Source organism: Phaeodactylum tricornutum, chromosome 2, assembly GCF_000150955.2.
Source record: "Phaeodactylum tricornutum CCAP 1055/1 chromosome 2, whole genome shotgun sequence".
NCBI lineage: Eukaryota > Bacillariophyta > Bacillariophyceae > Surirellales > Neidiaceae > Phaeodactylum > Phaeodactylum tricornutum.
In genome coordinates, this window is record NC_011670.1 from 964,085 (window position 1) to 990,734 (window position 26,650).

A 26,650-nucleotide genomic window follows, 5' to 3' on the forward strand; every position below is an offset into this window, starting at 1 on the left:
GTGCCTCATCAGCAACAGCTGTCACATCCAAACACACCACTTCGTCACTGTTCAACGCTCTCCCAGTACCTAATCCACCACTTAATTGTTCCCGATGCCCCACTTTCAAAACTGGCTGGCATGTTTTCAGATTGATGCCTACACAGTAACTTCCGGCAGTGGTCATCAACGGCGCGTTCCGAGCTGACCCCAGAAATGCAAGGATCGAATTGGACGGCGGGGCTTTCGACGAAGCCGCCGCCGTTACCAATCCAAAGCTGTCCGCGCACTCGTAACGTAAATACGTATGTTCCATTGGTTCGTTTACTCGAGCATTTCTTGTTTTTCGAAAGGATATTTCTTGAGCCAAGATGAAAAAAGTGAACAGAGAGTCGGAACCAAGGGTTCTTGGCTGCGAGACTCCTTGAATCCGGGTCCTCAGCTAGGAAAGCCTTACAGACGGGCTGGGCTCTTTCGAACAAAAGGAATACCAGATCGACTCACAGTGGCTTGTTTTTTGGAATCGATATGCAGATAGAATACGTTATTGTAATGATCCGTTCAAAATAAATAAAAAATGACCATGGACTGGCTCTTGCAAGCCAACAGCCGTATTCTGGCACTTGTACCACTGATACCTGTCATTTTAATCTTGCTTACTCTACTCGATAATCCTTTGGTTATCATCCGACACTGGGTTCTGCAACGCGAATCGCAAAGCGAATTTTCGTTGTCGAGAACAACACAAGCAACACCTCCTGTCGGATCGCAGCTAGTGGCATACGTTTCGCTTGCTATAGTCGGTTATGTCTTTACAGATCGGCTTGTCCCCCACATAAAGAGCTACACGTTGCGAAAGGGAATCGCAGGGAAAGATTTGGGCAAACGAGGGACTTCAATTGCCGATAAAGATGTGTAAGTTGCAATTCTGTTGACTGTGAAAAACAAACTTCCAGGGAATAGGCGTTATCGAATCTTTTTCTTACGCTTTCCGTCCTGCAAAGACCCGAAGCCCTCGGTATCGTCGCAGGTGCCGTATTTCTCGTATGTTTAATATTTTGCTTGGTAGGGTATGCCGCTTGGCATCCCAGCAAGTTGTTGGATATGAACTCGGCATTGCTCTCGATATGTTTCATGCTATTTTTGGGCTTTACGGACGACGTGCTAGATTGGCCGTGGCGCTACAAGCTCTTTCTACCCAGCGTCGCTTCTCTTCCACTTTTATGTTGCTACAATGGAAGCACCTCGATTGTTGTTCCCATTCCTATGCGCTCTTGGCTTTGGCATGACAAATCTGCAACCTTATTGGGGCATGTATTGAGCCCTCTTATTGTCGTTGACGCCAACGCAGAAGGTTCACTGGTTGAGCTCGGCTTCCTGTATCTGTTGTATATGGGTTTGTTAGCAGTCTTTTGCACGAACGCCATCAACATTTACGCCGGTATCAACGGGTTGGAAGCGGGGCAATCGTATATAATTGGCTGTGCCGTGTTGGTCCACAACCTGCTCGAAATTCGATTCCACAACAATCTGGAAGAAAACCATTTGTTTTCCGTCATGGTCATGTTAAGTTTTGTCGGAGTCACATTGGGATTGCTCAAACACAATTGGTTTCCAGCATCCGTCTTTGTGGGCGACACCTTTTGTTATTTTGCCGGTATGACATTTGCTGTTGTAGGTATTCTGGGGCATTTCTCCAAGACTCTTTTGCTGTTTTTTATTCCACAAGTCATCAATTTTGTGTGGTCTGTTCCTCAATTGTTCAAATTTGTCCCGTGTCCCAGGCACCGACTGCCCGCCATCAACGCTGACACGGGTCTGATGGAGCCATCCACCTTTCCTTGCCAACCACACGAATATCGAATACTGAAACGTCATCCCAACGATACAACGGTGCCAAACATGACCGTCATTAACCTTTGCCTACAACTGGTGGGCCCCATGAGTGAGCGGTCGTTGTGTATTTTACTGCTCGCTCTACAAACTTTATCGTGTGGGCTCGGAATGCTCTGTCGGTACTACATTGCCAACTTCTTTTTCGACGATTGAACGCAAGAAATAGTTGTAAATCAACATTGCATTGACGCAAAAGTCTTATTTTTATTTCTCTTCCCAAGAAGCCGCGGCAATCCTTTGTGGCGAACAGTACCGTCTTTGGGTTTACGTAGTAGTATTGGTAGGACTGGGCTATGGCAGAGATCGTTCCAGTATATTGAACAACAGCAGCGTGTGATTGCCACCTCAGGCAAAGATTCAGGACGACGCTTCACTGTCCATACTTGTTGCTCCGTCTTTAACACATGCTTCCGCCTTTGGTACCCGAATCGCGACGGCATGTCCGTCGTATTCCTTTACCAAAATTGCCGAGCTCTCAGTTTCGATAGTTATCAACGGAGCCGCGTATATTGCACCATCCGAAGACGACTCTTTAGAATCTGGTTGTAACTGAGAAGCCAGTCTAACCAAGTTTGTATACGTTCCGGAGTCCTCGTTGCCCATATTCCCTCTCGTGGCGAGACACAGCCCCGCAGGATCGTTGCACAAAAGCCCCCCCACGTGAGCCCTGTCACCCGAGACCATTGAATGAATTAATGATTCCGATTGGCTGCGTCCCGATTGCCTTCCGTTGCTTGCCGATGGAGCACTCATTTTGTGATCCAAGAAGAAAGGCTTCACAGTCAGCAAATTGATCGTGTCAATGGAAAGATGATTATTCACTCAGCCAGACAACGAAGTTTGCCTTCATCGACAATTACGCCATCGTCGTGCTTCATTGTCACAGTCAGTGAGAATAACTACGATAAAGGAATTGTCGAATGTGACATCACTCTTTTCTAACTGTAAACATGTTTGACTGCTGTACGACATTTGGTTGTCTTGGTGATTTCTGTATAATTTGGAATTCACCTAATTGTGATAAACTGCAAAAACATCATGTAAGCGGAAAATTTCACTACAATGGAATGCATTAATTGTAGTGCTGGCGTCATTTACTATTCAGTGCTGTAGCGAGGAAGCTATACGTAGCGGTGCGGAACAAGAACACATGCTTTCCGATCAATGACACATGCCTAGGCTGAGGCGGTCGTTGCAGCAGGATGTGTGCTCCCTTTTTCTCTGAAAATTTCAATGTTCAGCTGGGATACGGGTTGCCGAACAAAAACAGCGGCCCGATCCGCTATCATGACGGTCGGTGTTGCCGTTTGTCCTCCTGGAATGCAGGGGAAGACAGATGAATCCGCCACACGTACACCATTGACCCCAATTACACGTAGATCGGGCCCAACAACAGCCCCACGACCCGTTCCCATTTTGCATGTCCCCGTTAAAGCATTGGCGGTATGGAGCGAGTTACGAATGTATTCGTCAATCTCTTCATCCGTTTGCACATCTGGCCCTGGATACACCTCTTGACCAAGGTACTCGCCCCATTCCGGTCGGTTACCGAGCATACGTCCAAGCTTGATACCAGCACGTAGTGTGGCAAGATCATCCTGGTTAGAGAGGTATCCGCCATCAATCATAGGCTTTACGTGCGAGTTGGAAGAAGATAACCGGATCCTTCCCTTGCTTTTTGCTCGACATGCAACACTCTGGAACGAATAACCATCTTCAACTGTTTTCATCGTACGGAATTTGGTATACGTGGTCATTCCGTCGGGTCCAAGAGCGCGAGCTGCCAAGAATCTAATCTGCAAGTCCGGTTGTTCGAGTGAATCCGATGTCCGAACGAAAGCGCCATGATCGCATCCAGTGGAGGTCAAAAGACCACTTTTAAAAAATAGCCACTGGAAGACTGGAATGGGGTTTGTCTTACCGAAGAGCCGCAATTTAGAAGTAACAGAAACTCCCTTTTGAGGGGTTTTAAAGGAAACGACAGCAGCTGGGTGATCCTGCAGGTTCTCACCAACTGCCGAGTTGTCGTGGACTACTGGAATGCCCAGCGACCGTAAGTGCTTGCCAGGTCCAATTCCGGAGCACATGAGAAGCTGAGGGGATGCAATTGCTCCACCTGTCACCAGCACTTCGCCACCCTCTTTCAAACAAGCTTGAAATGTCTAGAATACAATACCAAGTATAAGGACAGCGGCATCCAAAAGGATGAATGTAATCAAAGGTCGGAATCACGTACCGTACATGTGTCATCGCCCATCAAATCGTAGGTAATCCCTTTCGCTGTTTTTGTCTCATCAAAGTCGATCCTTCTCACCATAGTGCCAGTTCGAACTATGACATTTGAGCGCTTGGCCGCTTTACTTAGAAATGCTGTGGCTCCCGAACATCGTTCTCCGTTTACTTCTGAAACCTGGAAGCGCCCAACGCCATCCTGCGGATGCGACCAGTTGTTGAAATCATCATTGGTTCCGAGGCCAGCTGCCTCCCCTACCTCCAGGAATAACTTGCTCAATGGATTTTGGTATCGCACCTCATCCATGACCCACTCCCCATCCGCACCGTGGAACGTGGCATCCCGGCCCGTCTCATCCTTTTGTGATTGCTTGAAGAAAGGAAGCACATCAGTAGCCGTCCACCCGGGAATGTTCCAGCTGTTGTAATCTTCCGCTGACCCACGGTGATGCAGACATACATTGGTGCACGAAGATCCGCCGAGAATCTTGTGCCATAGCGTGTTCGTCACATTGTGAGACAAATGGATGGCGCCGGATATAGCTAGTGCCTATACTGTGCTTACCTTGCCGCGTTGCAAAAACACATTCCGTCCGTTGCAACCCTTTTCACCGCCCGTTTCATGTTGCCAATCGTATTTACTGCGAAAGAGCCGTAAGACTCCAGCCGGAATCCTGATGAAAAGACTTTTGTAGTCCGAGCCGCCAGCCTCTAGTACGAGCACACGCTTGGACTCGTCCTGCGAAAGGCGTTCAGCCAAAACGCACCCAGCCAACCCTCCCCCGCAGATAATGTAGTCGTACGGTTCCGCCACGACCTTCCTTTCGTCCTCTTCGAAGGTTATGAGAAGAAGGTAGGTGGTTTAGTGAATGTGAACGTTCTCAACAGAAGTTGTCTGGCCAAAGGATTATGGTTGATTACCTTGTGCGCGCGGTACGTTGCCAAGAGGTTTGGCTCCCGCCATCGTTGTAGCAGATGCGGACGAAACTGACAGGGTCCAAACCAGGAGGCTCCGCAGAGATTTCTTCATATTGCCGACTGCGAACGACCTCTTTAATCGGCTGCTACTCCAATATACAAATAATTCGGTAGGAACGAATCTGAGATTGATTAGTTCATCCGAAAGCTTCCCAGAGAAATCAAATCATGTAGTCAAGCATGAGCCTTCTGACTTGAAGCATCCGACAACAATTTCGTGATGGAAGATACGGACGTCAGACCGCTGTTGGACTTTATCCGAACCAATGGTGCATGAGTACAAACACCTGCTAATGCTTTCAAGCACGGATCCATCCAATTGCGGGCACGAGGCATCAGTCCTGGGTCGCGGCCAGTCGTGCGGTCTGACACGAAATTTGGAAGGATAGCTACATTTCTGGGACGCGAGCTAGCTTACGTTAAGAGTCTATTAAATGCAGGTAGTGCTCAACGGGCAACTAGCTCAAGGAGGCGCCACACGTAAAACCCTACGAGATCTGGAAACCAACTCTTGACACGTAAAATAAACTGATCGCTCTATTTCCCGGAGACGCCCCTTAACGCAAGAGTACTTTTCAAGTATGCACTATATTTGTAGAGGATTATTGGACAGCCATCTGCTGTTTGGCTTGTGCAGCTTCCTGAGCAGCTTCTGCCTCGGCTTTTTGTTTTTCCTTTTGATTCTCCAGTTCGACATTAAGCTTCTTCTGCAATTCAAGGACCTCCCGCATTTGCTTCTTGCCATCATCGTCCTTACCTGCCTTTTTCAGTGCAAATGACCGAGCGCGCATACCGACAATCATTATGCCCATACCATCGGCGTGGTTGCCCTCTTTCGTCTCCAGGTGTTCCTTACCAAGCTTTTCAGCAATATCGTACTGTTCGTTGGCCTTAGCGTAATTGCCCTGACGACTGAATGTATTCCCGATATTGACGAAAATTGAACTTCGTTCCCAATCTAGGCGTCCACAGCGAGGCTCGTTTTCCAGCATGGGGAGAACCTTTTCGTAACTTTCCCGGGCTTCGTCATTGCGATCCAAAGCCGCGAGAGCGTTACCGCGGTGAAGGTAGGCGGATCGCAAACAAAGCTGCGAAACACGGAGCGCCTGAAGCTTTAGAGTGGTGGGGTGCGAGAGACCAGGGTACGTAGCATTTTGTTCATACTTAGGATCCATTGTCGGGTTCTCGTTGGCCTAGCAAATGCAATTAAAGTCAGAGAAAGTTCAAATGCACCCGCCACCCGTTGACGACCCTGCGTTCTTACCTCGATCGCAATGTTATCCATATCATAGAAACCATCGGACGCAATTTCAATAGCCTTATCGGCGCAACGAAGTGCCGCCTCGGCGTATTCCTTTCCATAGCAGCTAAGGTAACGCTTGCTGATCTCGGAGAGACTAAGACTGGCGCATGCAGGTTCCCGGAGAACTGTACTAAGCCGAAGGGCGAACTTGGCCGAGTTTAAACGTTCCAAGCGGCGTTTTTTGCTTGCTTCGTCGTCCGCATCAAAGACGGCTTCCGTATACACCTCCGACGGATTAGTATCATCCTCATCCTCATCTTCTTCCGAAAAAAGTAGCTTAGCGAGCTTGATCTTTTGGTCACGACGGGTCATCGATGCGTAATGCGCCGTTGTCACGCGGGGCAGCAAGTCAGACTTGAGAGCGGTAAAGTAAGCATTTTCACCGCGTTTGCGACGTAGGACACTGTCCTCTAGGTCAATAACTAACGTCAAGTCAGCCACACCTCCATCGTCGTATCCCTCACGATCCAGAGCTTTGTAGCCGCTACCGGGGACCTTGGGCTCGTCCAACAACTTGGCAGAACCAAGCTACGAAACATCAAGAGGGAGAGAAACGGTTGAGGTGAAAATAGTTTCAGTCCGTACACAGTATGCGTACTACGTGTCCTTCCTGAAGGGTGCGACACCGGCCCAGCAACCGCGGATCGACCGCCAACTTACTTCGTCGTGGACGGGAGCTGGTGGAGGAGGTAGATCCGCCTTGTCTAACTTGCGACTCTGGGCACGCTCCTTTCCTTTTCCAGTTTTCGCTTTCTTGCCCATGCTTGTTTGCTTGGTTCAAAGTTGTGTTGTTCCACTAGCAACAGCTCTTTTCAAATGGAGGTTAGTGACGTGACGAGAAGCCATCCAAGTGTATAAGCGCGCAATCGTGACAAAGCAGTGTCGGCCTTTTTCAGGGTTGGCGCTGATTTTGCCAATTTCAGTTACGTCGTATACCCCGGAGACATCATCCTTCACAACCTCTCACTTTCGCTGTATCAACCAACGGCTGCCGTTGTTCGTGATGTGTTTGTCGCATATGCGTGCCAGCCGCTCATTTTGTGACGTACTTGACGTCAGACGGTATCCACCAGAATCTCTGCTCCACGTGTTGTAGTCATGCACGCTCGTTCTTGTCGTTGTCACAAAATCCTTACTTCGCGACTTGAAGTCAGAGCAAAGAACAGGAACTACAAACTACACTATTTGTAAGCGAATGGACAAATAGAGGACATACCATGACATAGAAAACTAATTGGCTAGCTACCAAGAGTAGACCATGCTAACACTTGCAGCATATCGTTAACTGTAAACATTTCACATTCGCTTTTTGTTTAAAACGCTATGTTCATAATTTATATGTTGGCTTATGTTTGTCAAATCTCTTGCACCGCACGATCGTGGAACGACAGCGACACTCCACCTTGCGGAAGGACTGTAAAGCCGGCTTGCATCTCACGCCGGAGATTCGTTGGATCCTCGCCTCCTCCCTTTTCCTCAACACGCTCGTCTCGTATGCGGAATCGATGAATTATCCGCGAGAGCAAGACCCGCAAAATTATGTGCGCCAAAGGTTGTCCGACACAATTGCGCGGTCCCAACGCGAACGGGAGGTAGGCACCGGGACACGAGACTCCCAAATCCCGTTGCGGATCGTCAGCAGATCGGAGCCACCGAGAAGGATCAAAATCGTCCGGGCGATTCCAAAATTTGGGATTTCGATGCAGGCTGTAGATCCAAATACAAGCGAGTGAACCGGCAGGTAGCGTGACGGAAACATCGCTCTCTCGAATGGGAACATCAAAGGGAAGACGCCGTACCACAAATGGTGCGACCGGATACAGCCTCATGGATTCTTTGATTACGGCATCCAAGTAAGGCATTTGAGAAGCCAGCTTTTTGGATACAAATGGTCCGTCTTCGTCTTGAGGAAGGATGTTCAGAATCTCCTCGGCCAGTTTCTCTTGTGTCTCTGGGTATAGAGTCAGCATATGCAAAGTCCACGACAAGGTTGCCGCACTCGTATCTTGCCCAGCGAACAAGAGTGTAATCGCTTCATCCACCAAGTTGTTGGACACCTGAGCGGGACTGGCATCGCGATACAAACTCATCTCGCGTAAACTTGCCAAAGGTGAACCGGGCAAGGCCATTTGGCAGGCCTGCGTTGAAAAGGCCCGAATCGGCTCCATGGCGCGCTCTTCATCCCGGAAGAGAGACGAACAAACACGATAGCACCATCGCGGCAGTAGAAACCATATAGATCTCGATTGTGCCAATATTATCAGCCGAATTTGCGTGATTGACTGCAAGTAAGATTGGAACAAGCATTGCTGCTGTGCCGGTTTGTCGCCACCGTCACGATCTTCAAGCAGCCGCGGCGTTGTAGGTAGGGGCAAAGTAGACGCCGTGCTACTACTAGACACGCTCTCGGCGTCACGTTCCGCCACATCTGAGTGTTCGTGGTCTTCCCCCAATACCGTGTATTCCAAATCGACGTGCGTAATGTAGCGATATATCAAGCCCACCGTGGCCTTTTGTAAAACCGGAACCACATTTATTTCGTTCATCGGTGGCCGATTTCGTTGCGTCATATTGACTAAGTGCTTTATCAGCTTGTTCGCGGCAATATTTGCTTCCCGTTCCACCTTGCGTTCGTAGTGTTCGATCCCACTCGAGCCATGATTCGGATTGCTACTGTTGCGTAACAGTGCGTGCGCTACCGCTGCGCGTTTCGCTTTCCAATCGAAGCCTTCGGCCGTAAAGACTCCTTCTCCGCAAAAGTTTTTGAAATGATTGTAGGCCGGAGACTTTTGGGTACCACTATTTATGAATCGATTCTTATCGATAACAGAGGCTCGTCGTCCAGGTTGTGGCGTTGATTGATGTGTGGATGTGAGAATGGCGGTTGCGGGAACGGGATGGGCCACGTGGGTGACGGCCGTGGAAAGGCCGTATACCGTGCCGTACATGTCGAACGGACCTTGGAGTCGCTGCATGCGTGGTAAGATGTTGGTGATGGTCTTGGCGGAAAGTTTGCGGGCCGTATCGGATTCGTTCGCCACCGCCAGGGTCGAAAATTTTGGTCGCCAGAAAACGGTCGGGATACCGCACCCTTCCAGTACCCTTCGCGTTGACCACCGTTTATACCAAAGGGCCAGTATTGCACACCCAATCGTGGAGAGTAGAATGGCACCGACTGTTGCGTACGTAGAATGCGTACAGAAGACTCGATCCATGAAAGTGCCACAGAACATCACAGTTGCTCCCATCACATTTCGTGAGAGCTGGGCTTTGTAATCGTTCATGCTTGTTGCGCTCTCCTAGCGCCTTCCCAGAAAAGAGATGATTGACGCACGCAGGAAGAGGGAAAAAACAGAGATCTTTGATGTGTGCACATTCGTTTCTGGACGAACCGATGACGCCCTACGGTTCGATGCCAAGCATCCCCCAACGACCGGTTTCTAGGTCGTCGCTGGTCTTTGACTCGAAAGGCAAAGTGTGCGAATAGATAGGTAGGCTGTTTGTATGATGATGGGTTTGACGTCGAACCCCGTCGGCAAAATCTCGGCCTGACGGCGGACGTCAGTAGGTGACATGAAAAAGAAAGGACAGACTGGTTTCTTAGAGCTCGCGTGGACCCAGTCATTCGTGCTCGGACAGAGCGAGTCTTCTCCTCTTGTCGGAAGATACGGTTGGTCTACACTTTAGTTCCCGCGCTGCCCATGATACGTTATTCAATTGCTATAAGCGAATGAGAATTACGGTACTCCTAATTAACACGAAGACAAACCAATAGATTCTAGTAAGAGCGGTACAGCAGATGTTCCTCCGATCTTTCTCCACGTCCAGCAGAAAAATGATTGGTAGGCAATATGGTATGCCCCAAAAGGATTCGTTTTTGGCGTTTTCGTCTTCCGCATAACCCTGGCGTTCGGTACGGACACGCCGTGTAACTTCCGGTCGCTGCCCGGCACAACCCACAACGGTATCCAACCACACTCTCACATATCTGCAGCCCAAGCACCCCTCACTCCCAACCGTTGCTCTTTGCATTAGCGCCGTTTTATTGCTATTGCTCGTGTCTACCAGCATGTCCGAAACCAAACCCCTCGTTCCTACCACGGACGATGCAGTCGACCATCTCCGTCGCTTGAAGGCTTACCAACCGTGAGTATCGGCATGTGCGATTCGCTGTACTCAAGATCTTTGAGGCGTGAGACCGTGGTCGAATCTTCGCCCAAGTTTCTGTCGTCCTGTGTTCCGTTTGGTGTTTGTCGCTCACACGTTCCCGATCATCCTCTTCCACAGATGGGCCTTTTTTATCACCTTTGGCGGCTACTTCATGTCGCATTTCTCCCGCAAGTGCTATTCCACGGTCAAACAGCAGTTGCAGACGCAGGCAGGCTACTCGCCACTCGTCTTGTCCGAGATGGACACGATCTTTATGGCGACCTACGCCGCCGGAAACATTATCAACGGAAAGCTCGGTGATACCTTCAATCCGACTACCATTCTGGCTATTGGCTTGCTCGGATCCGGAGCCTGCCTTTTCCTCATCAACGTTGCCATTTGGTTTGACTTTGAAGGCTTTTCACAGACCCTCGGTAATTTCTTCATTCTCGCCGTATACTTCTTGTTCGGATTCTTCCAAGCAACGGGTGGTCCCGTAGGAACCGCCGTCATGGGTAACTGGTTCTGTGATACCGGGTCCGTCAAGAATCGTGGGACCATCTTCGGATTCTGGACCTGTCACCAGTATATGGGAGATATCACCGCTGCGCTCTGTACCGCATGGGTGCTCGGTATTGGTTTGCCCTACTGGTGGGCCTTACTCATACCCGCGATTGCAAACGTTGCGTGGGCGTTTTTGACGGCCCAGCTCGTGGCCGACCCCTACACTGTCGGTATCATTACCCCCGAAGTCCGCATCCGCCAAGCCAAACACGAAGCCAAGCGCAAGGAAATGGCCGAACTGGGTGAGAGCGTGGCGGCGGATGAAGGTCCCCAGCCTATCACCTACTTGGCGGCCTTAAAAATCCCCATGGTTGCCCAATACGCCGTTGCCTTTGGATTTTTCAAACTCACCAACTATGTCCTATTCTTCTGGTTACCCTACTTTTTGGGCAAGGCGTTCGACCCCGTCACGGCCAACTTGATCGCGGCACTCTACTCGGTAGGAATGATGCCCGGTGGCATCATCGTCGGATACGTTTCGGATTTGTTTGGAGGACGTCGGGCTGTGGTTATTGGTGTCTTTATGTGCATGCTCATTGTCTTTTTGGGAGTGTTTGCTGTCTACTCTGAGGCAGGCCTGTCGCCTGGGGCCTTACTTGTCATGCTGGGATGCATGGGTATTCTTGTGGGAGGGTACGTGTTATTGTGTAGTGTTGCCGCATTGTCAGCCACGCTGCGCAAGCAGACTCATTTATGCCAGATACTTCACTCACGACACCTTTCCCTTTCTTCCACTTTCTTTTCCACTACAGACCAAACAATATTATCACTTCGGCCGTCGCTGCCGACTTGGCCTCTCATCCTTCGGTGCTCGGTAACAACAAGTCTCTCGGAACCGTCACGGGACTGATTAATGGATGTGGTTCCATTACTGCTTCGATCGGTCTCCTGGCGGTCGGTCCTTTACAAGAATCTTACGGTTGGGGCTCGGTGTGGCTCTACTTGATTTTTTGTACCGCCACGGGTACACTCTTGATGGCAACCAAGATCTATTCCGAATTGTTCCCTTCCGCTGCGAACGCTACAGCCGTGATTGTCTAAGCACAGTCGTAATCCGGAGGGCAGTTACCACGGAAGGGAAAAGCTCGCGATAAGACCTGTTCCGACACCTCTTCGTCCTTTTCCTTACTAATTAAAAATGTAATAAACAGATTTGCTCCTTTGAATTTAATCGTTAGATGTCAGCTTTGGCTTTCTTTCTCCGCGGCTTCGTCATCTTGGCGCTAGTGTCGGATTTTTGTTGCTTTTTGGGCTGTGCAGGTCTTGGCGGAACGGACACCTGTACTCGCTTAGGCTTTTCCATATTCGCGTCCAGCTTACGTTTCTTTTCATGCTTTTTACCTCCTTTTTTGTGAAGGATCTTCCTGTCATCCTCCAAAACTTGCTTTCCCTCTTTTGTCGTGGTCTGTTCTTTCATGACGGCAATCTCATCCGCATCAAGAGTATCCTCAGGTCTGCTGTCGCTCAATTTTTGGATCTTGCAGACGAAAAAGCCGTCCATGTTGTGTACGTGCGGGTAGAATCGACGTGTCAAGGCCACGGACGAGTGAAATCGTTTCTGCATGTACCGGGTAAAGCCAGGTTTACCAAAATCAAGACCCGTGTCCACAATTTTGATGTCTCGCTTGGATAACGCATAATTCACCACTTCTTCATTCTCGGCTACTGCGACACTGCAAGTGGAGTATACCATGAAGCCCCCGGACGTGCCTTTGCTCTTGAGTGCGTCAATTGCTGCCAAAAGCAATTCTTTCTGCAAATGCGCACACTGGTTGACATCCGCAATCGTGCGCTGGACCTTGACACTAGGATCGCGACTAATCACGCCCAGTCCAGAACATGGCGCATCCAACAATATCCGATCAAAGCGATTCTTAAACATTACGCCCATTTTACGACCATCATGGGCACATGCAATCACGTTCTTAACACCGAGACGATGCATGTTGGCAACTGTCGCTTTTTGACGTTCCGGTTTAAGGTCGTTGGCCACAATCGTGCCCGTATTGCGCATGAGCTGAGCGATGTATGATGTCTTGCCGCCGGGGGCTGCCGACATGTCTAGAACCCGCTCCTTGGGTTCCGGAGCTAACGCAAGCACTGGACACATGGATGCCGCACTTTGTAGCATGTACATCCCACTTAAGTATTCGGGTGTCGCGCCAATAGGGACTGGACTTTCCATAATCTTTAGTCCAACCTTGGACCAATTTGCGAGAGGGTCCAATGTTACCCCGCGCTTCATCAAAGCCGCCGCAAGATCCTTTCTTCTCGTCTTGAGCGTATTGGCCCGGATAACCAGTGGTCTTGTTTTGTCCGATGCGTTGACAAACTCCACTGTTTCAGCAGGTCCAAACATGGTCAGGAAATATTCGATCAACTCAGGAAGATACCCCTGTATTTCAGCTAAAAATAAACCCAATTGATCGATGTATTCCTTACGGGCACGGCCAGGCTCCCGGCGGGTTTTGAAATCAGCCAAGACTTCCAATATTGATTCAATGTGTGAGCGAATCTCAGATGGAGGGACCACTCGGTCTACATCTCGTTGTAGCTCCTCCGTCGTTGGCAAATGGTACACTGACGTGTGGAGGCGAACTGTCCGACGCATTTCCTCGTCTGCCTCTAAACGCTCCGCCTCCATTTCTTCGTCTACAAGCTGAGCTTCCTTTTCAACTTCCAAAAGGTCATCGTCATCATCGCCTTCGTTCTCTGACTCTTCTTCGTCGGACGATAGCAACTTATTCTTTCCACCTTTTGGTTTGAGCCAATTGGCATTCTCATCGGTGAAAAACGGATTGGACGCCATTTCATCTTCCCCGACTAAGACGTTTTCTTCTTCATTTCTATCATCCCCGCTCACAGAATTACGATCCGAATCGCTCCCTTTGCTGTCCTTGCGGTGCTCCATTTCATCTCCGAATGATTCCTCGTCGCTGCTACTTTCAGGCTTAGGAACAGGTGTCGGCTTCACTTTCTTTTCTTTCTGCTTCTTCCCTCGACTTGGATTTCTGGATGAGTGTCTAGCTACCATTGTGGTGGATCAAAGGGATATTCAAACTGATTAGATCAATATTTACTCACATCCCAGTGGATTTGATTGTTTCACGAGATTTGAAGCGTCTAGAAAATTATCAGTATGTTTTTTCCAGGTTTTGTTCCGTCAAAAAGGAGGAATGGCGGTGGAGATTGACTGATAAAGCTCAGAACCTCTTTGGTGTCTCACAGCTAGCAAAAACGTCGTCGGGTCACTTCCTTCTGACAGTGAGAGCTGATTGCTATCCCGAAACCTACATTACAAAACCTAACAACATCCATCGTCTGATTGGCAATTGCATTCATGTCAATCAATGCAGAAGCTTGGAATTCACTGTCAGCTTCCTCTGTCCGCGGCACTATTCCTCGTTTTTCATTAGTAATGTATATGGCCAAGATTTTCTGTCTGTCACGGCGACCAAATTACGACATTGGGATAGTTCTATGGAGATGATCTTCGAGTTTCTTGGATCGCAAATGAAAAAACAGGCCTCATTTTTTGCGAACATATTGCCAACATTCACCGCATCGTTGCAAATATCCATCATGACAACCGAAAGCACCCCTCTACATAGCAATGGCGAGAGTGAAGATGCCGCCTACTCGCTTCTCTATCTCGACACGATAGACGAGATTCAAGAAAATTGGAAATGGATTTTGACAGTCGGAATTCTCAACCTCTTCACTGGATTGGCTTGTCTGATCTGTCCTTGGCTGGCCACTCAAGTGTCTGAACTTATGCTTGTTGGTGTCATTTTTTTCAGTGGTGTTTTGAATGCGACAGCCGTCTGCTTTAGAAACAGTGAAAGCCTTTCAACTGTCTACCGAAATCACATCTTTTTGTTGGGGATCGGACAGATTGTACTGGCTGTTATCATGTTCAACCACCCAAACACTACGTTAACCATTCTCACTTTAATGGTGGCCATTATTTTCATGGGTATCGGAAGCTTGCAAATGGCGGCGACACGTGAGCAACATAATCTAGCGGCTCGTGGACTTCTGTTTCTGTCGGGCGGCCTGACTATTCTATTGAGTGTTGGTATACTGATTTTCATGCCAATCTCTCGATGGATTACGATCGGCGTCTTGATTGGTACCAACTTGATCAACCTTGGTAGTACTCGAATTATTTTGGCATTCTATGGTCGCAGCTTATCCAAAGACGATCGTGCTACAAACGAACAATGGAGATACTACATGGAAGCAAACTTGTCGTAGAATCCATCAATTTCTGATACTTGAGCAAACGCATCCCTGCAATTGTGGTTAAATAATTTGAAGTATGGTAGAAAGACCAGTTAACTGTATTTCTTTTTATTTGCATTGATGCATCTCTCGTTGTCTGCTCTGTCTAGCTAGAGGGCAGCGTAAGGCCCTTACAGTGAGCGTAAAAATATTCTTACGTGAAGGAAGAGTAGGATTAGAGTTTTCTAGATTTTCTTTGTTGAAGATGCGAAAAAGTCATAGCATCGAACCTGCCCATATCTTTTCGGTCACTGGCAAACTCACCACACTGAAAGTGAATCCAAAACATCTGCCGTCAAGACCATATACACTCCATTGTTTCTATTCGTGCACCATGAGATTGCACTTATCAATATGGGCTGAAGACCTCCCCGGCACTTCGATTGTCGGCACGCCTGATCCATTTGCCGTCGTGACAGTATTGAACGATGACCCCGGAAGGCGACCAACTTTGGTCGGAAAAACCGAAACAATCCAAAACACGTTTAGCCCGGATTGGACCAAGATTATGACTCTTGAAGACTTTGAATTAGGCGCATCCACAAAAATTGTAGTGTCGATATATGACGACAACAAACGAAACGATGTTCCGATGGGATCGACACTTTTTGACGTCGGCTCGGTCCTTGGAGCCAAGGGCAGCATCCTAGCAAAAGAAATCAAGGGCGGTGGAGTCGTCGCTGTTCATGTCGAGCCAGCAACGGAGTCCGCAATTCTGCACTTTCAACTGCAAGGGAAAGATTTAATCAACACAGAGTGTTTGGGCCTGATGCGTAAGTCGGATCCATTCTTCGAGTTGCAGCGGTTGCGGAAGTCGCTGCGGAGTGGAGGCAAAGTATGGGACACAGTTTTTCGATCACATCCGGTCGACAATGATCTGAATCCACTTTGGAATGAAAGCTACATTGACTTGCAAACACTGTGCAGCGAGAAACGGAAACAGAAGCTGCGCATTGCCGTGTACGACTTCGAAAAGAACGGAAAGCATGTCCCAATGGGTGAGGTGAAGGTTTCTGTTGAAGAGCTTGTTGCTGCAATCAGCAAGAACGCTCATGGATCAGCCGATACTGCACTAACGCTGAAAAAAGAAGGAAATACCACTGGGCAATTAGTGGTTCTTGCTGCAAATATCACAGAAGAGGAAGGTCGGTCATCCAAAGTTGTTGTCGAGGAGCTGGAGGAAGAAATCAATGCAGAGGCCACGGCTGAAATGGAAGAAGAGATCACGGTAGCTGCTGAAAATGAAGAAGTTGTGGCAGAGCCGGATGATTTAAACATGATATCTCCAACGTTTGTGAATTACATTGCCGGAGGATGCAAGCTGCATGTAGTGACTGCAATTGATTGCACTGCAACCAACGGTGATCCAAGAGAACCGAACTCCCTTCATTTCTTTAAGGACAAAGGCCAGAACGACTATGAAGATGCACTAAATGACATCTGCACAATTTTGTCGAAATATGACTCAGACCAGCAATACCCACTCCTTGGATTTGGGGCCAAGCGCAATAATGCGGTTAGCCATTGTTTCTTGTTTGGAAACGAAGCAAATGGTGTGGACGGGATCCTGAAAACATACAGAGATACGTTTCGAGCGGGAATTGTCATGAGCTCTCCCAGGAATTTCTCCGAGTTGATTCATGCAGCTAGAAAGGAAGCAAAAGCCCAATTGGTGCGTTCCTGAAGTTTTTTACAGCGCTTGGGAATTGCTTTACTCACCAACCGTCTGTTTGAAATACAAAATATAGGGAAAAGGACAGGCCTACTCAATTCTCCTCTTATTCACAAGTGGCTCACCCCAAGATATGGAAGAGACTATGTCAGCCCTGCATGATGCCAAAGATGATCCTTTATCTGTAGTCATTGTTGGTGTTGGTGGAGGCGACTTCACAGAAATAGCCAATATCAAGACCAAAGGCAGGAAATTTGTTTGCTTTGTTGATTATGAGGCACTCAAGGGTAAGCAGACAAAGCTGACTGAAGCCGCACTGGACCAAATACCTGCACAGCTTGAATCCTGTTTTTTAAGCAAACACATTTTTCCTAATCCTGAGCCTGAGCCTGAAGATATTGCTGTTCAACCGTACCAAGAAATTGATGATGTACATGTACCTATCAAAATAAACGAAATGGGGGACCCAACTGTGACAGGACCAGCCCAGCCATCACAGGTGCACGCCAGAGTTGAACAGGCCATGAATCAGGCAACCAAAATAGGCAAAAAGATATTCAAGGGAGCACAACGCAGGCAGTTTGGTAGATTCAAGCGTAATATGCGGAACAGTGTAAACAAAGTCTCACAGCAGACAATTGGAATGCGAATTCTGTAAAGGGTTTACATTTACATAAGAAAACTTGCATACTTTTTCAAAAATGTTTGCCAAGAAAAAAGTTTGGTATTAAGGAAAGTGCAACAATATTGGGCTAGAATTGCGCCTAAGGATTGGAAGGATCCCACATGCTTGTGTAGGTGATCAAAGGTGTAAAACATAGAATTATAGACTTGTCCGATAGACTTACATTAGGGATATGACCCCCCCCTTATTATTCGACGTAGAGAAACGGCAGCAAACAGTCTGGCCGATGTCAGATAACACCGAACAAAGAAGTTGGTTTGTGTTTTGTGGAACATGACCAAGACTGATCTATTTTGTTACATTCTTTAGCGTTTGGCTCCAATATCCTAATAGATCCATGCCAAAACACTTTATACACGGAGAGATGAAGGTGTGCACCATCTTCTAGTATCAGGATTGCTGTAAAGAATTCGCGAGGGTTTTTCAATCGCCAACACCACATTATGACTTGGATTACAACGGCATCTCGCATATTGTTAACAAGGCTGAACCAAGCCCCAAAAAGAGTTACGATATTGTCCCTGCCTATCTCACCATGAAAGTAGAATTATCCTTACGGGCTATGGCTCTGAAAAACGTGGCCGGTGCCTTGAAAGGGATGAGTGATCCGTTCGCTGTCTGCACGCACATTGCTACAACGAAAGGCACAGCGCCGGACGTGTTAGGAAAGACCGAAGTCGTCAAGAATACGCTCAATCCGCAATGGACCAAGGTTTTTGTTTTCGACTACGAACTCGGTACACCCATGAAAGTCGCCGTTAGCATCTTTGACGAAGTCCGTAAGGGTGACAACAAGTCCATGGGAAGCGCGATGTTTGATATTGGTGAGCTTCTCGGAGCACGGGGTAACACAAAAGCCAAACGGCTCAAAGGCGGAGGGACTCTTTTTGCGCACTTGCGAAAAAGCGAAGGGTCAGGATTGCTACGACTCAAAATGAAAGGTATCAAGCTCAAGAACGTTGAAGGAATGTTTTCAAAGTCTGATCCTTTTTTCGAATTATCACGGTGTATCAACAGTGCTGGTGGCGACACATGGGACAATGTCTACCGCTCCCAGCCGATCAAAAACAACCTTTCCCCGGACTGGGAAGAATCGACTTTACCACTGAGCACTCTCTGCGGAGGAAACAAGGATCTCCCGATTCAAGTCTCTGTATATGATTTTGAGGGTAGCGGCAAACACACGATCATGGGAATTTTTGAAACGACTGTGAACGGCCTTGTGAATGCTTCGACAAACGGCGCAGAGGATGTGGGCAAAGCTTTCAATCTACAAAAGAAAGGAAAAGATTGCGGTAGTGTTGTTATTCTCAAAGCCGAGGTAGCAGGGGAAGAGGTAGCTGAAAGAATGGCGCAAGTTTCGGTGTCGGAAACGAAGCCGTCAGTTTTCGTACCAGGAACACCCTCGTTTGTGGATTACATCAGTGGAGGCTGCGAACTTAATGTTGTTGTCGCTATTGATTTCACAGGATCGAATGGCGACCCGCGTAAACCTGGTACCCTCCACTACCGTCATCCAGACGGTTCCCACAACGATTACGAAAAGGCAATTGCTTCCATCGTCAATATTCTGGCAAAGTACGATTCCGACCAAAAGTTCCCTGTCGTCGGCTTTGGTGCCAAGTACAATGGTGTGGTACGTCATTGTTTCCAGTGTGGACCAAGCCCTGAGGTTCACGGGGTACAGGGAGTTTTGGATGCATATCATTCCGTTTTCCAATCAGGACTCATTATGAGCAGCCCGACTACGTTTGTCGAAGCAATTGAGACAGCTGCCTCTCGGGCTAACGTCACTCAGGAAGCTGCGAAACGCGACGGAAAGCAGGCTTACACAATTTTGCTCATCTTGTCCGATGGTGCTGTGACAGATGTCCCGTCGACGAAACAATGTTTGGAACGAGTCAGTGATTCTCCTTTGTCAGTTGTGATTGTTGGTGTCGGTAGCGCGGATTTTACGTCCATGGAGTTTTTGGATGATTCCTCAGGAAAGCGCGATATTGCGCAGTTTGTCCAGTATAACAAGCATTCCTCCAGTCCGGTGGACCTGACGTCCGTTACACTGAAAGAAATTCCCGACCAGGTGGTTGGGTATTTCCAAAGCAAGTGCGTTTCACCCCTACCACCTATAGTCACCCAGGAGTCAGATGTGGTGGTGGAGGATGAGGAAGAAATCGATCTCTCGTTGGACTTTAACGAGGACGAGATTGTAGTCTCCGGTGGTGGAACGGATGTCTGGGAGGTTTAGCTTTTGTCATGAGCGTGAAGTATCAACGCAATCATAAGTAGTTTTATGAAATAAAATTGAAATTATTTTTTTGTTCGCTCCCATACACGCGCCTAGTAGAATGTCAGCTTGATGTCGTCCCGACAGTCAGAGACTCAATTCGCCTCACACCCATCATACTTTGTTCCACTACTGGCGAAATTGAACATCGCATTGTTTGCAACAACGCAAGTACCCTGTGTCAAGAGTATTTTTCGCATATCCACACATGGACGTCGCGATCCCCTCGCACTCCGTACGTGCATTCTGTGCGTCGTTGGGCTGTCTCAGCCGAGTGGGGAAGGATGTATACATGGAATTTGATCCCCTCGACGGCCTTGCGTTACGCAGTTTGAACGACGCGAAGTCTGCTTACGCCTGCTTTCGTTTTGAGCCTTCCTTTTTCGAGCGCTGCACGTCGCCACCGAGCCAACCTCGAGCCAGTGGAAGGAATCGAAGAAGGTCGCAGCATTCACGGAAGAGATCCGTTAATCACGATAGCGATAGCGAGAGCGATGATGACAATGAATGGCGATTTTCATGCCGTGTGGCGCTCCGGGCACTGGCGGCAGTTGTTCGTCCACGGAAGCACGTTGCTAGCTTGGCGATCACCAGCCGTGTTACTCATTCGGCACTTTTTCTCCATTTTGAATTCAATATCCAGGCTCCACCCAATACAACGTGGAGAGTAACGCATCGGGTTCCGGTTGCAGATGCGAACGGTGTCTCCGCTGTCTCATCCAAAGACGACGCTTCCGAACTCGTAGCTTCTCCACAAACCCTTTTGCGATTGTTGGATCCGTTGAAGAATACATTGGAGGCTGCTTTTCGGATCCGCAATCAAGAGCGACTCGTAGCTGCTACATCCTTTCATCCCACAGACTCCGCCAGCTCCAATGCTCCAAACAATGCGATTCTGCAGGCGGCGGCGTCGACTTTCTTGAAAACGGAAACAGGAATACGGGTCGATGAACTCGACGAGTTTGAGTTTCGTGACGACCGAGCGATAGCAGACAATATGCCAGATTACGTCAACGACAAGGCTGTGCTGGTATTTCCCCTAAAAGAGACCAGAGCCTTTCTATCGTATTTCAAAACCGCAACGGGCAGTAACTTTTCTGACGAGCCGCTTCACGTTTCAGTCTGGTTCCATTGGGGAGGAAAGCCATTTACTATGGAGACAAAGACGACGTCTTTCTCTGCGCAACTAGTACTTGCTACTTTAGATTATTCCTTGTTGGGACCGTTGGAGGATAATTCTGCTTCTATCGAAAACGACAATTCTAGTGGAAGGGCCACCAGTGTTGCAGATAAGGAATAATATTCTAGCCCATATTGCATGAGGTCGCACAGTCACTTTAAACTTTGTTACCCGCTTGTGATTGCTGCCGTTTCCGCCGCACGTCCCAATTGAAAATTCGGCTCATCGTGACTTCTGATGTTACAATTTGATCGCGGCAACATGCCAAATCTTGTTCGGATTCTTTCAATTCACGGACTGCCGTATCATAATTGGCGGTCAAAAAATTCAAAGCTTCTTGGTAAGTATACTCCAGCATGACGTTTGCACCCAACCACAGATTTACTGTCCCAACAGAAAAGTCCAGCTCCGCCGTAGCATATATATTGTCGGCCAAACTGTATCGCGCAGTCGCGTGTTGTTCGCCTTGCTCTTGTTTCTGCAGAAGAGTTTGTACCAGCGTCAAGGACTTTTCCAATTCGGGTACTTTGCTTTTTAAATGTTGTTCTATGTCGGTTTCGAGATGCGATCAAAACCAACATCTAGCGTTGTGAGAATACATCGAGAGGCAGCATTGTTGTGAAGCGCATCGAAATTTCCTACACGTTCAACGCGTATATTGCCAAGAAACGGCGCCACTTACGTTTGTTTGTCAACGACACTTCAAAGGACTTATACTTGGCGTGTAGTTCGGTGTACGCACCAATGAGGAGCTCCGCCGATGCTGGGACGGGTGTAAATGAGCTGCAAAAGGCGCCAACATCGTCGATGAACTTGGCAATCGGAATCTTCCGTTCGTTTTCGCCTTCCGTGATGTCTAGGAGGCTCATATCTGGAAAGCCATACTCGCTGGTATCTTGTTTGCTTTCTCCAAGCGTGGATACGAGAGGCCGGCTGCTGATTGCGCTCATGTTGAAACCACCTTCGCAGTCTGTTTCTTTGTTCAAAAGTTGAAAGGTTTCTGCGTAACTCTTAAGTATCTCGTAGGATGCTTTGCTACCAACGGCCGCTCAAAATGACAACAGCACGGACTGTGAAATATTAGTTTCAACAGAGCGCATGTGACTGCGAACAAAGATAAGTAGTTCCAACTCCTGATTCCCGTATTAATCGTTCCCGACCAAACGTGACTGACGCCTGCTATCGGCCAAAACGCTGTTTTGTGACTGTGAGTTACATATCATTAATCAATGTTCGTAGCAGTACGTTCCTCGCTTTGCGAGTATTCTGTCCCTTCCATATTGTCATTGATCGCAGGCGTAAAATCTCTATAAAGGACACGGAGCGAAAACGAGATGCAGCGAACAATAGCTTTTTGGGCCTTAATCGTTGTGCTCTTATTTATTTCTGTGCACGCCGAGCAAGTGCCGGTTGGACCACCTGAAGCGCTTTCATCCAAAACGGAGCATCAACATTTCCAAAGACTGCTTCAAAGTAGCTGGGATGAGATCGACTTTACAGATATCGATTCTCACAAGGCTGCCCGGAGTGGGTTAGATCAGCTCGTCAAAGATGGCAGTCATATGGAATTGCGCTGGGCCAAAATGTTTGAAAAGGCCAAGACACCTGAATGTCGAGCAAAGATTGCAACCCATTTTGGGTATTTCTACAACGCAATTGCATCAGAACAATCGATGCCATTTAGTACTGCGAAATTTGAAAACAAGTGCCCGGAACCGTTCTACGATTGGGAAAATTTACCACCCGATATGCACGTTGGGCATGTTCAGAACCGAACTTACCAGCCGCCCCGAGAAAACGCCACATACATTGACGATCCGAAAGATCTGCGTTTCTTGTACGCAATTTTGACTCACGGCGAGTGGCATTCTACCATTCGACTTATTGAAACTCTCTACGAGGATGGACATGTTTTTGTTGTGCACGTAGACGGCAAGGAAAATTCTGATGAGACTTACAAAGCTCTGCAAAAGTACGCTGCCACAAGAGATCATGTCCACGTACTTGGATCATCCTTCCGTGTTCGCGTAAACTGGGGAGGCTTTTCAATGGTCAACGCGACGCTGCAAATCTTACAATATTCGTTCAACGTGAACGGGCACTGTTCACGACAACGAGACCCACTGGTATTCGACAAGGTTATCCACTTAGCTTCCTCCTCGTATCCCTTGGCGACACGATCTGAAATTCGTCAGCGTATAGCGTCATTTCCTTTGGATGCCAATTTCTTGCACGTAATTATGAAACCAACTCGCCCCAGCCCTGATGTTTGGCATTACTTTGTTGAATGTGACGACAGTTTACACCGTATTTACCGTCTCAACCCGTTGAACAACCACACGAACGGTATGGAGCTTTTCACTTCATCTCAATGGTTCATCATTTCTCGCGAATTTGCTGAATATTTAGCTCGTGCCGAAGCAGGAACCTTCGTACACCAGTATCTCGACTACATTGAGCATGTTGTAGTCGCCGACGAAACCTTCTTTGGTACCGTCCTTCGGCACACTCCTTTCTGTTTGAAGCATCATAATCGTAACTTTTTACACTTGCAGTTTGATCGGTGGGAGTCAGAGCTTCCGTCGAATGATCGCGATCCTCGGAAGTGCATGATGCTTGATCCCAATCATTGCGGGCGGTCACCTACCACGCTTACGGCCGACTATGCAGACATATTGGAGCTCAGCGACGATTTGTTTGCTCGAAAATTTGTGGAGCACATATCGGACTTCGAAGGCAAATCGGAAGAAGAGGTACCTGAGCATAATGTCAAAGACATTGTTGATGATTGGCGAAAGCGTCGGGGCACCAGCAAGCAAGGAAGTAACTCTTCGACTACACTTTCGGGACAACCGCAAATGACCTTCGAAGGACACGGTGTTTTGCTGGTTGCTAGAGAGACGCTCGGGATTGACGGTGGCGATAGACAACCGGTTCCCTTGTGCTTGGGTTTGGGAGAAACTGGCAACAACTTACATCTCGTGCCGTGTTTTCACGATTGGGTGATACCGACGCTGGCGCCCAACTGGGAATTCGGTGCCGTAATTGAAGCCGAAACAATACCTCACAATCGCTGGGAGATGCAACCCTGTACATCGGATGGTCACCTAGAACGATTGTGAGTAACATTGCATAGTTGGCTTCCGTTTGTACGTTCGATCTTTCAATTAACCCAAGATTTTTCTGCGACAGAGATTCCGGTGAAATTGAAGTGACACCCGGTAATTACTCAATTACGGGACCGCGATGCATGTTGAAAATGATGGAAGGTATACGTGCGGGGCGATGTTTTGACGGGGATTCTGGTAATTCGCAACCTGGAGGAGAAGTGCAAGTATTTCCATGTGTTCACCGCTGGGTACAGTTCCTGTCTGTTGGCGACGGGAGACTAGCACCCAAGGGAAGCCTATTCTTCACCATTCCGCTCCACATCGTTCGACAGATCCATAGGATGGGACATGAACAAAGTCCTCACATGTGCTTGGGGGTGTGGGGGCGTGGAAATAAAGACGAAGTGGATTGGAAAGACGAATCGCAAGCCTTTTCACAAGAAAGGAAAGAAAACCCAGTAGATGGGTGGAAGCCGTTGTCGGAGTGGGAAGGAGAAGAACTTTTCTCAACACAATGTAGCAATGTCGGGGCAGTCGTAGAATGGATTTTTGTGCCGTTCATAGTAGAAGATAATCTTTCCGCGGACGACGGTACCGACATCGACGCTACTACAGACGCAGACGAAGTTATGTTTGGACCTGCCACAACAACTGAAGACACAATGAATACAGCCCACGAAACCGTGATTGACGATAATGGTGCAGCTCCAGAACGAATTGGCGATGAGCTATGACATGTTTTCCTCTGTTGTTCATACAGGCGTTTGGTAACCGTCTCATGTTTTAACTATTTCTTGTCCTAACGAAATCATTGTACAATAGCGCACAGCTAAAGTGCTGATTAGCGTAGCTGTCCACTATCCGCAATAATGACTGGAACGCGAGTTTTGCCTGATTCGTTTCCTACTTGCTCAATGGCGCTGACCACATCTTGTCCCGACACAACCTTGCCGAATCTACGAAGACGCCATTGGTTAGTTGTGAGCCGAGAACCTAGTATATAAAACATGCAAGCCAAAACTGTCCTTTGTGAGACAGACTTACACAACATGTTTCCCGTCCAACCAAGGCGTCTCGGCCGTGCAAAGAAAAAACTGGGAACCGTTTGTGTTCGGTCCGGCTGTAGACATACACAAAATGAGGTCAGCGTGTTTGTTCACGGAGGCCATGAATGTCCGTCACTGTTGATTGCCATACCATTTGCCATACTTAAAGTACCTGCCCCAGTGTGTTTAAGAGTAAAGTTCTCATCCGCAAACTTGGAACCGTAAATCGACTCCCCGCCGGTGCCTAAAATTTAGAAAGACGAAGTCAGCGAGGCTAGTAGATAGACCTGTGGTCTACCTACTTCTATCAAATAATTGACAGTCATCCTCCGAAGAAATTTTATTTACCATTTCCACGAGTGAAGTCACCGCTGCGAAGGATCAACGCATAGACGTGAGTGCTCGCAGTAATTGATCCAAGGAATATTTCTATCTACCGAACGTACCCTTGGGCCATAAAGTTTGGTATCTTGTGAATAAGAACGAGACTGTAAGACTACGCCGTAATTCGTCCAAAAGGTAGGATTTCTTGTGAACACAGATTCCCGCATTAGCTCGTACGTACCACACGATGAAAAGCTGATCCCTTAAAATGCAGAGGCTTCCCCAATTTTCCGATACCCTTCTCGCCCGTACAGAGGCACCTAAAATTTTCAGCCGTCTTGGGGACAACATCTGCTCTGAGCTCCATTTCTATCCGACCCTGGTTGTTATTTTTGTACACGGTCAGAGAAGAGACATCACATGGTGCCGACCGGCGAGCTGCCCTCCTCCATGGCTTTCGGCAGACATTACTACTATCCAAGGAAACGGCTCTGAAAACACACCTTTGCCGATCCGCCTATGGTAACATCAAAGAACACGACCGGATTCTGACTCATACTTGGGGACACTTTGGCGTTAATAAGTTGCTGGTTAACGGAAATAGATCTTTGTTGACAGAGAATGAACACAGCGAAACTGAAAGTCTGTAAGAACTGAAACGTGGCCGAAGCATAATTACATACTCGAGTATCAGCATCTCCTCATCACCTTTCAGTTATTTCCTCTCATTTTAATTCATGTAGTTAATTGAAATATCTCAGAGACACGGATAGGACTTATCGACTGAAACATTTTTTGCTATTCGACACATCTCGTAAATGAACTTGACACCCTCCCTACCTCTGTCTCTCATTGGAAAAACCTCTTGACTGTGACAGTGTGAATTCTTATCTTGGCCGTAATGGACTTTCACAGTCAGGCTCTTTTTTCACGCTATCGTAAACGCTTTCGCAACTACCCTTTA

General features: G+C 48.0%; 13 protein-coding genes across 13 annotated transcripts; 6 read left to right on the forward strand and 7 right to left on the reverse strand.

Moving 5' to 3' along the window:
• Nucleotides 1-769: 769 nt before the first annotated feature.
• Nucleotides 770-2,028, forward strand: PHATRDRAFT_9724 (predicted protein; the record flags this gene model as incomplete). Its single annotated transcript, XM_002177691.1, has 3 exons — nucleotides 770-894; nucleotides 984-1,293; nucleotides 1,348-2,028. Coding segments are annotated over 3 exons (1,116 nt in total), but the record flags the coding sequence as incomplete, so codon positions are not given.
• A 204-nt stretch (nucleotides 2,029-2,232) lies between these two features.
• PHATRDRAFT_32860 (predicted protein) lies at nucleotides 2,233-2,628 on the reverse strand (the record flags this gene model as incomplete). Its single annotated transcript, XM_002178005.1, has 1 exon — nucleotides 2,233-2,628. One exon carries the CDS (start codon nucleotides 2,626-2,628, stop codon nucleotides 2,233-2,235), a length of 396 nt encoding a protein of 131 aa, XP_002178041.1.
• Nucleotides 2,629-3,131: 503 nt separating this feature from the next.
• Nucleotides 3,132-4,909, reverse strand: PHATRDRAFT_1341 (predicted protein; the record flags this gene model as incomplete). The annotated part of the gene is made up of 3 exons (XM_002178006.1): nucleotides 3,132-4,027; nucleotides 4,108-4,594; nucleotides 4,673-4,909. Coding segments are annotated over 3 exons (1,620 nt in total), but the record flags the coding sequence as incomplete, so codon positions are not given.
• Nucleotides 4,910-5,655: 746 nt separating this feature from the next.
• Nucleotides 5,656-7,285, reverse strand: PHATRDRAFT_43609 (predicted protein). The gene is made up of 3 exons (XM_002178007.1): nucleotides 7,049-7,285; nucleotides 6,350-6,916; nucleotides 5,656-6,278 (listed from the first exon to the last, which is right to left on the reverse strand). Exons 1-3 carry the CDS (start codon nucleotides 7,148-7,150, stop codon nucleotides 5,688-5,690), a joined length of 1,260 nt encoding a protein of 419 aa, XP_002178043.1. The 5' UTR covers nucleotides 7,151-7,285; the 3' UTR covers nucleotides 5,656-5,687.
• A 578-nt stretch (nucleotides 7,286-7,863) lies between these two features.
• Nucleotides 7,864-8,250, reverse strand: PHATRDRAFT_6940 (predicted protein; the record flags this gene model as incomplete). The annotated part of the gene is made up of 1 exon (XM_002178008.1): nucleotides 7,864-8,250. A coding segment is annotated over one exon (387 nt), but the record flags the coding sequence as incomplete, so codon positions are not given.
• Nucleotides 8,251-10,298: 2,048 nt separating this feature from the next.
• Nucleotides 10,299-12,273, forward strand: PHATRDRAFT_43611 (predicted protein). Its single transcript, XM_002177692.1, has 3 exons — nucleotides 10,299-10,534; nucleotides 10,676-11,734; nucleotides 11,854-12,273. Exons 1-3 carry the CDS (start codon nucleotides 10,458-10,460, stop codon nucleotides 12,140-12,142), a joined length of 1,425 nt encoding a protein of 474 aa, XP_002177728.1. The 5' UTR covers nucleotides 10,299-10,457; the 3' UTR covers nucleotides 12,143-12,273.
• A 278-nt stretch (nucleotides 12,274-12,551) lies between these two features.
• Nucleotides 12,552-14,214, reverse strand: PHATRDRAFT_25394 (predicted protein; the record flags this gene model as incomplete). The annotated part of the gene is made up of 1 exon (XM_002178009.1): nucleotides 12,552-14,214. A coding segment is annotated over exon 1 (1,584 nt), but the record flags the coding sequence as incomplete, so codon positions are not given.
• A 469-nt stretch (nucleotides 14,215-14,683) lies between these two features.
• On the forward strand, nucleotides 14,684-15,358 carry PHATRDRAFT_32866 (predicted protein; the record flags this gene model as incomplete). The annotated part of the gene is made up of 1 exon (XM_002177693.1): nucleotides 14,684-15,358. One exon carries the CDS (start codon nucleotides 14,684-14,686, stop codon nucleotides 15,356-15,358), a length of 675 nt encoding a protein of 224 aa, XP_002177729.1.
• Nucleotides 15,359-18,394: 3,036 nt separating this feature from the next.
• Nucleotides 18,395-19,858, forward strand: CPNE1b (copine 1; the record flags this gene model as incomplete). Its single annotated transcript, XM_002177694.1, has 2 exons — nucleotides 18,395-19,063; nucleotides 19,121-19,858. Coding segments are annotated over 2 exons (1,407 nt in total), but the record flags the coding sequence as incomplete, so codon positions are not given.
• A 376-nt stretch (nucleotides 19,859-20,234) lies between these two features.
• On the forward strand, nucleotides 20,235-21,354 carry PHATRDRAFT_43614 (predicted protein; the record flags this gene model as incomplete). The annotated part of the gene is made up of 1 exon (XM_002177695.1): nucleotides 20,235-21,354. One exon carries the CDS (start codon nucleotides 20,235-20,237, stop codon nucleotides 21,324-21,326), a length of 1,092 nt encoding a protein of 363 aa, XP_002177731.1. The 3' UTR covers nucleotides 21,327-21,354.
• Nucleotides 21,355-21,752: 398 nt separating this feature from the next.
• Nucleotides 21,753-22,156, reverse strand: PHATRDRAFT_32869 (predicted protein; the record flags this gene model as incomplete). Its single annotated transcript, XM_002178010.1, has 2 exons — nucleotides 21,753-21,844; nucleotides 21,889-22,156. The coding sequence occupies 2 exons, from the start codon at nucleotides 22,154-22,156 to the stop codon at nucleotides 21,753-21,755; spliced, it is 360 nt and encodes a 119-aa protein (XP_002178046.1).
• Nucleotides 22,157-22,540: 384 nt separating this feature from the next.
• PHATRDRAFT_43615 (predicted protein) lies at nucleotides 22,541-25,050 on the forward strand (the record flags this gene model as incomplete). Its single annotated transcript, XM_002177696.1, has 2 exons — nucleotides 22,541-24,324; nucleotides 24,399-25,050. The coding sequence occupies 2 exons, from the start codon at nucleotides 22,541-22,543 to the stop codon at nucleotides 25,048-25,050; spliced, it is 2,436 nt and encodes an 811-aa protein (XP_002177732.1).
• Nucleotides 25,051-25,157: 107 nt separating this feature from the next.
• On the reverse strand, nucleotides 25,158-26,243 carry PHATRDRAFT_18274 (predicted protein; the record flags this gene model as incomplete). Its single annotated transcript, XM_002178011.1, has 7 exons — nucleotides 25,158-25,272; nucleotides 25,361-25,436; nucleotides 25,514-25,606; nucleotides 25,711-25,733; nucleotides 25,809-25,831; nucleotides 25,928-26,065; nucleotides 26,190-26,243. 7 exons carry the CDS (start codon nucleotides 26,241-26,243, stop codon nucleotides 25,158-25,160), a joined length of 522 nt encoding a protein of 173 aa, XP_002178047.1.
• Between the last annotated feature and the right edge of the window lie 407 nt (nucleotides 26,244-26,650).

What these genes read in the sequence shown, in the direction of transcription:
- PHATRDRAFT_43609 (XM_002178007.1), bottom strand. Translation starts at nt 7,150, where the DNA reads ATGGGCAAGAAAGCGAAAACTGGAAAAGGAAAGGAGCGTGCCCAGAGT. An exon ending in CAGCTCCCGTCCACGACGAA is followed by an intron (nt 6,917 to 7,048) that starts GTAAGTTGGCGG and finishes GATGTTTCGTAG; the next exon opens with CTTGGTTCTGCCAAGTTGTT. An exon ending in TGGATAACATTGCGATCGAG is followed by an intron (nt 6,279 to 6,349) that starts GTAAGAACGCAG and finishes TGCATTTGCTAG; the next exon opens with GCCAACGAGAACCCGACAAT.
- PHATRDRAFT_43611 (XM_002177692.1), top strand. Translation starts at nt 10,458, where the DNA reads ATGTCCGAAACCAAACCCCTCGTTCCTACCACGGACGATGCAGTCGAC. An exon ending in CGCTTGAAGGCTTACCAACC is followed by an intron (nt 10,535 to 10,675) that starts GTGAGTATCGGC and finishes CCTCTTCCACAG; the next exon opens with ATGGGCCTTTTTTATCACCT. An exon ending in ATGGGTATTCTTGTGGGAGG is followed by an intron (nt 11,735 to 11,853) that starts GTACGTGTTATT and finishes TTTCCACTACAG; the next exon opens with ACCAAACAATATTATCACTT.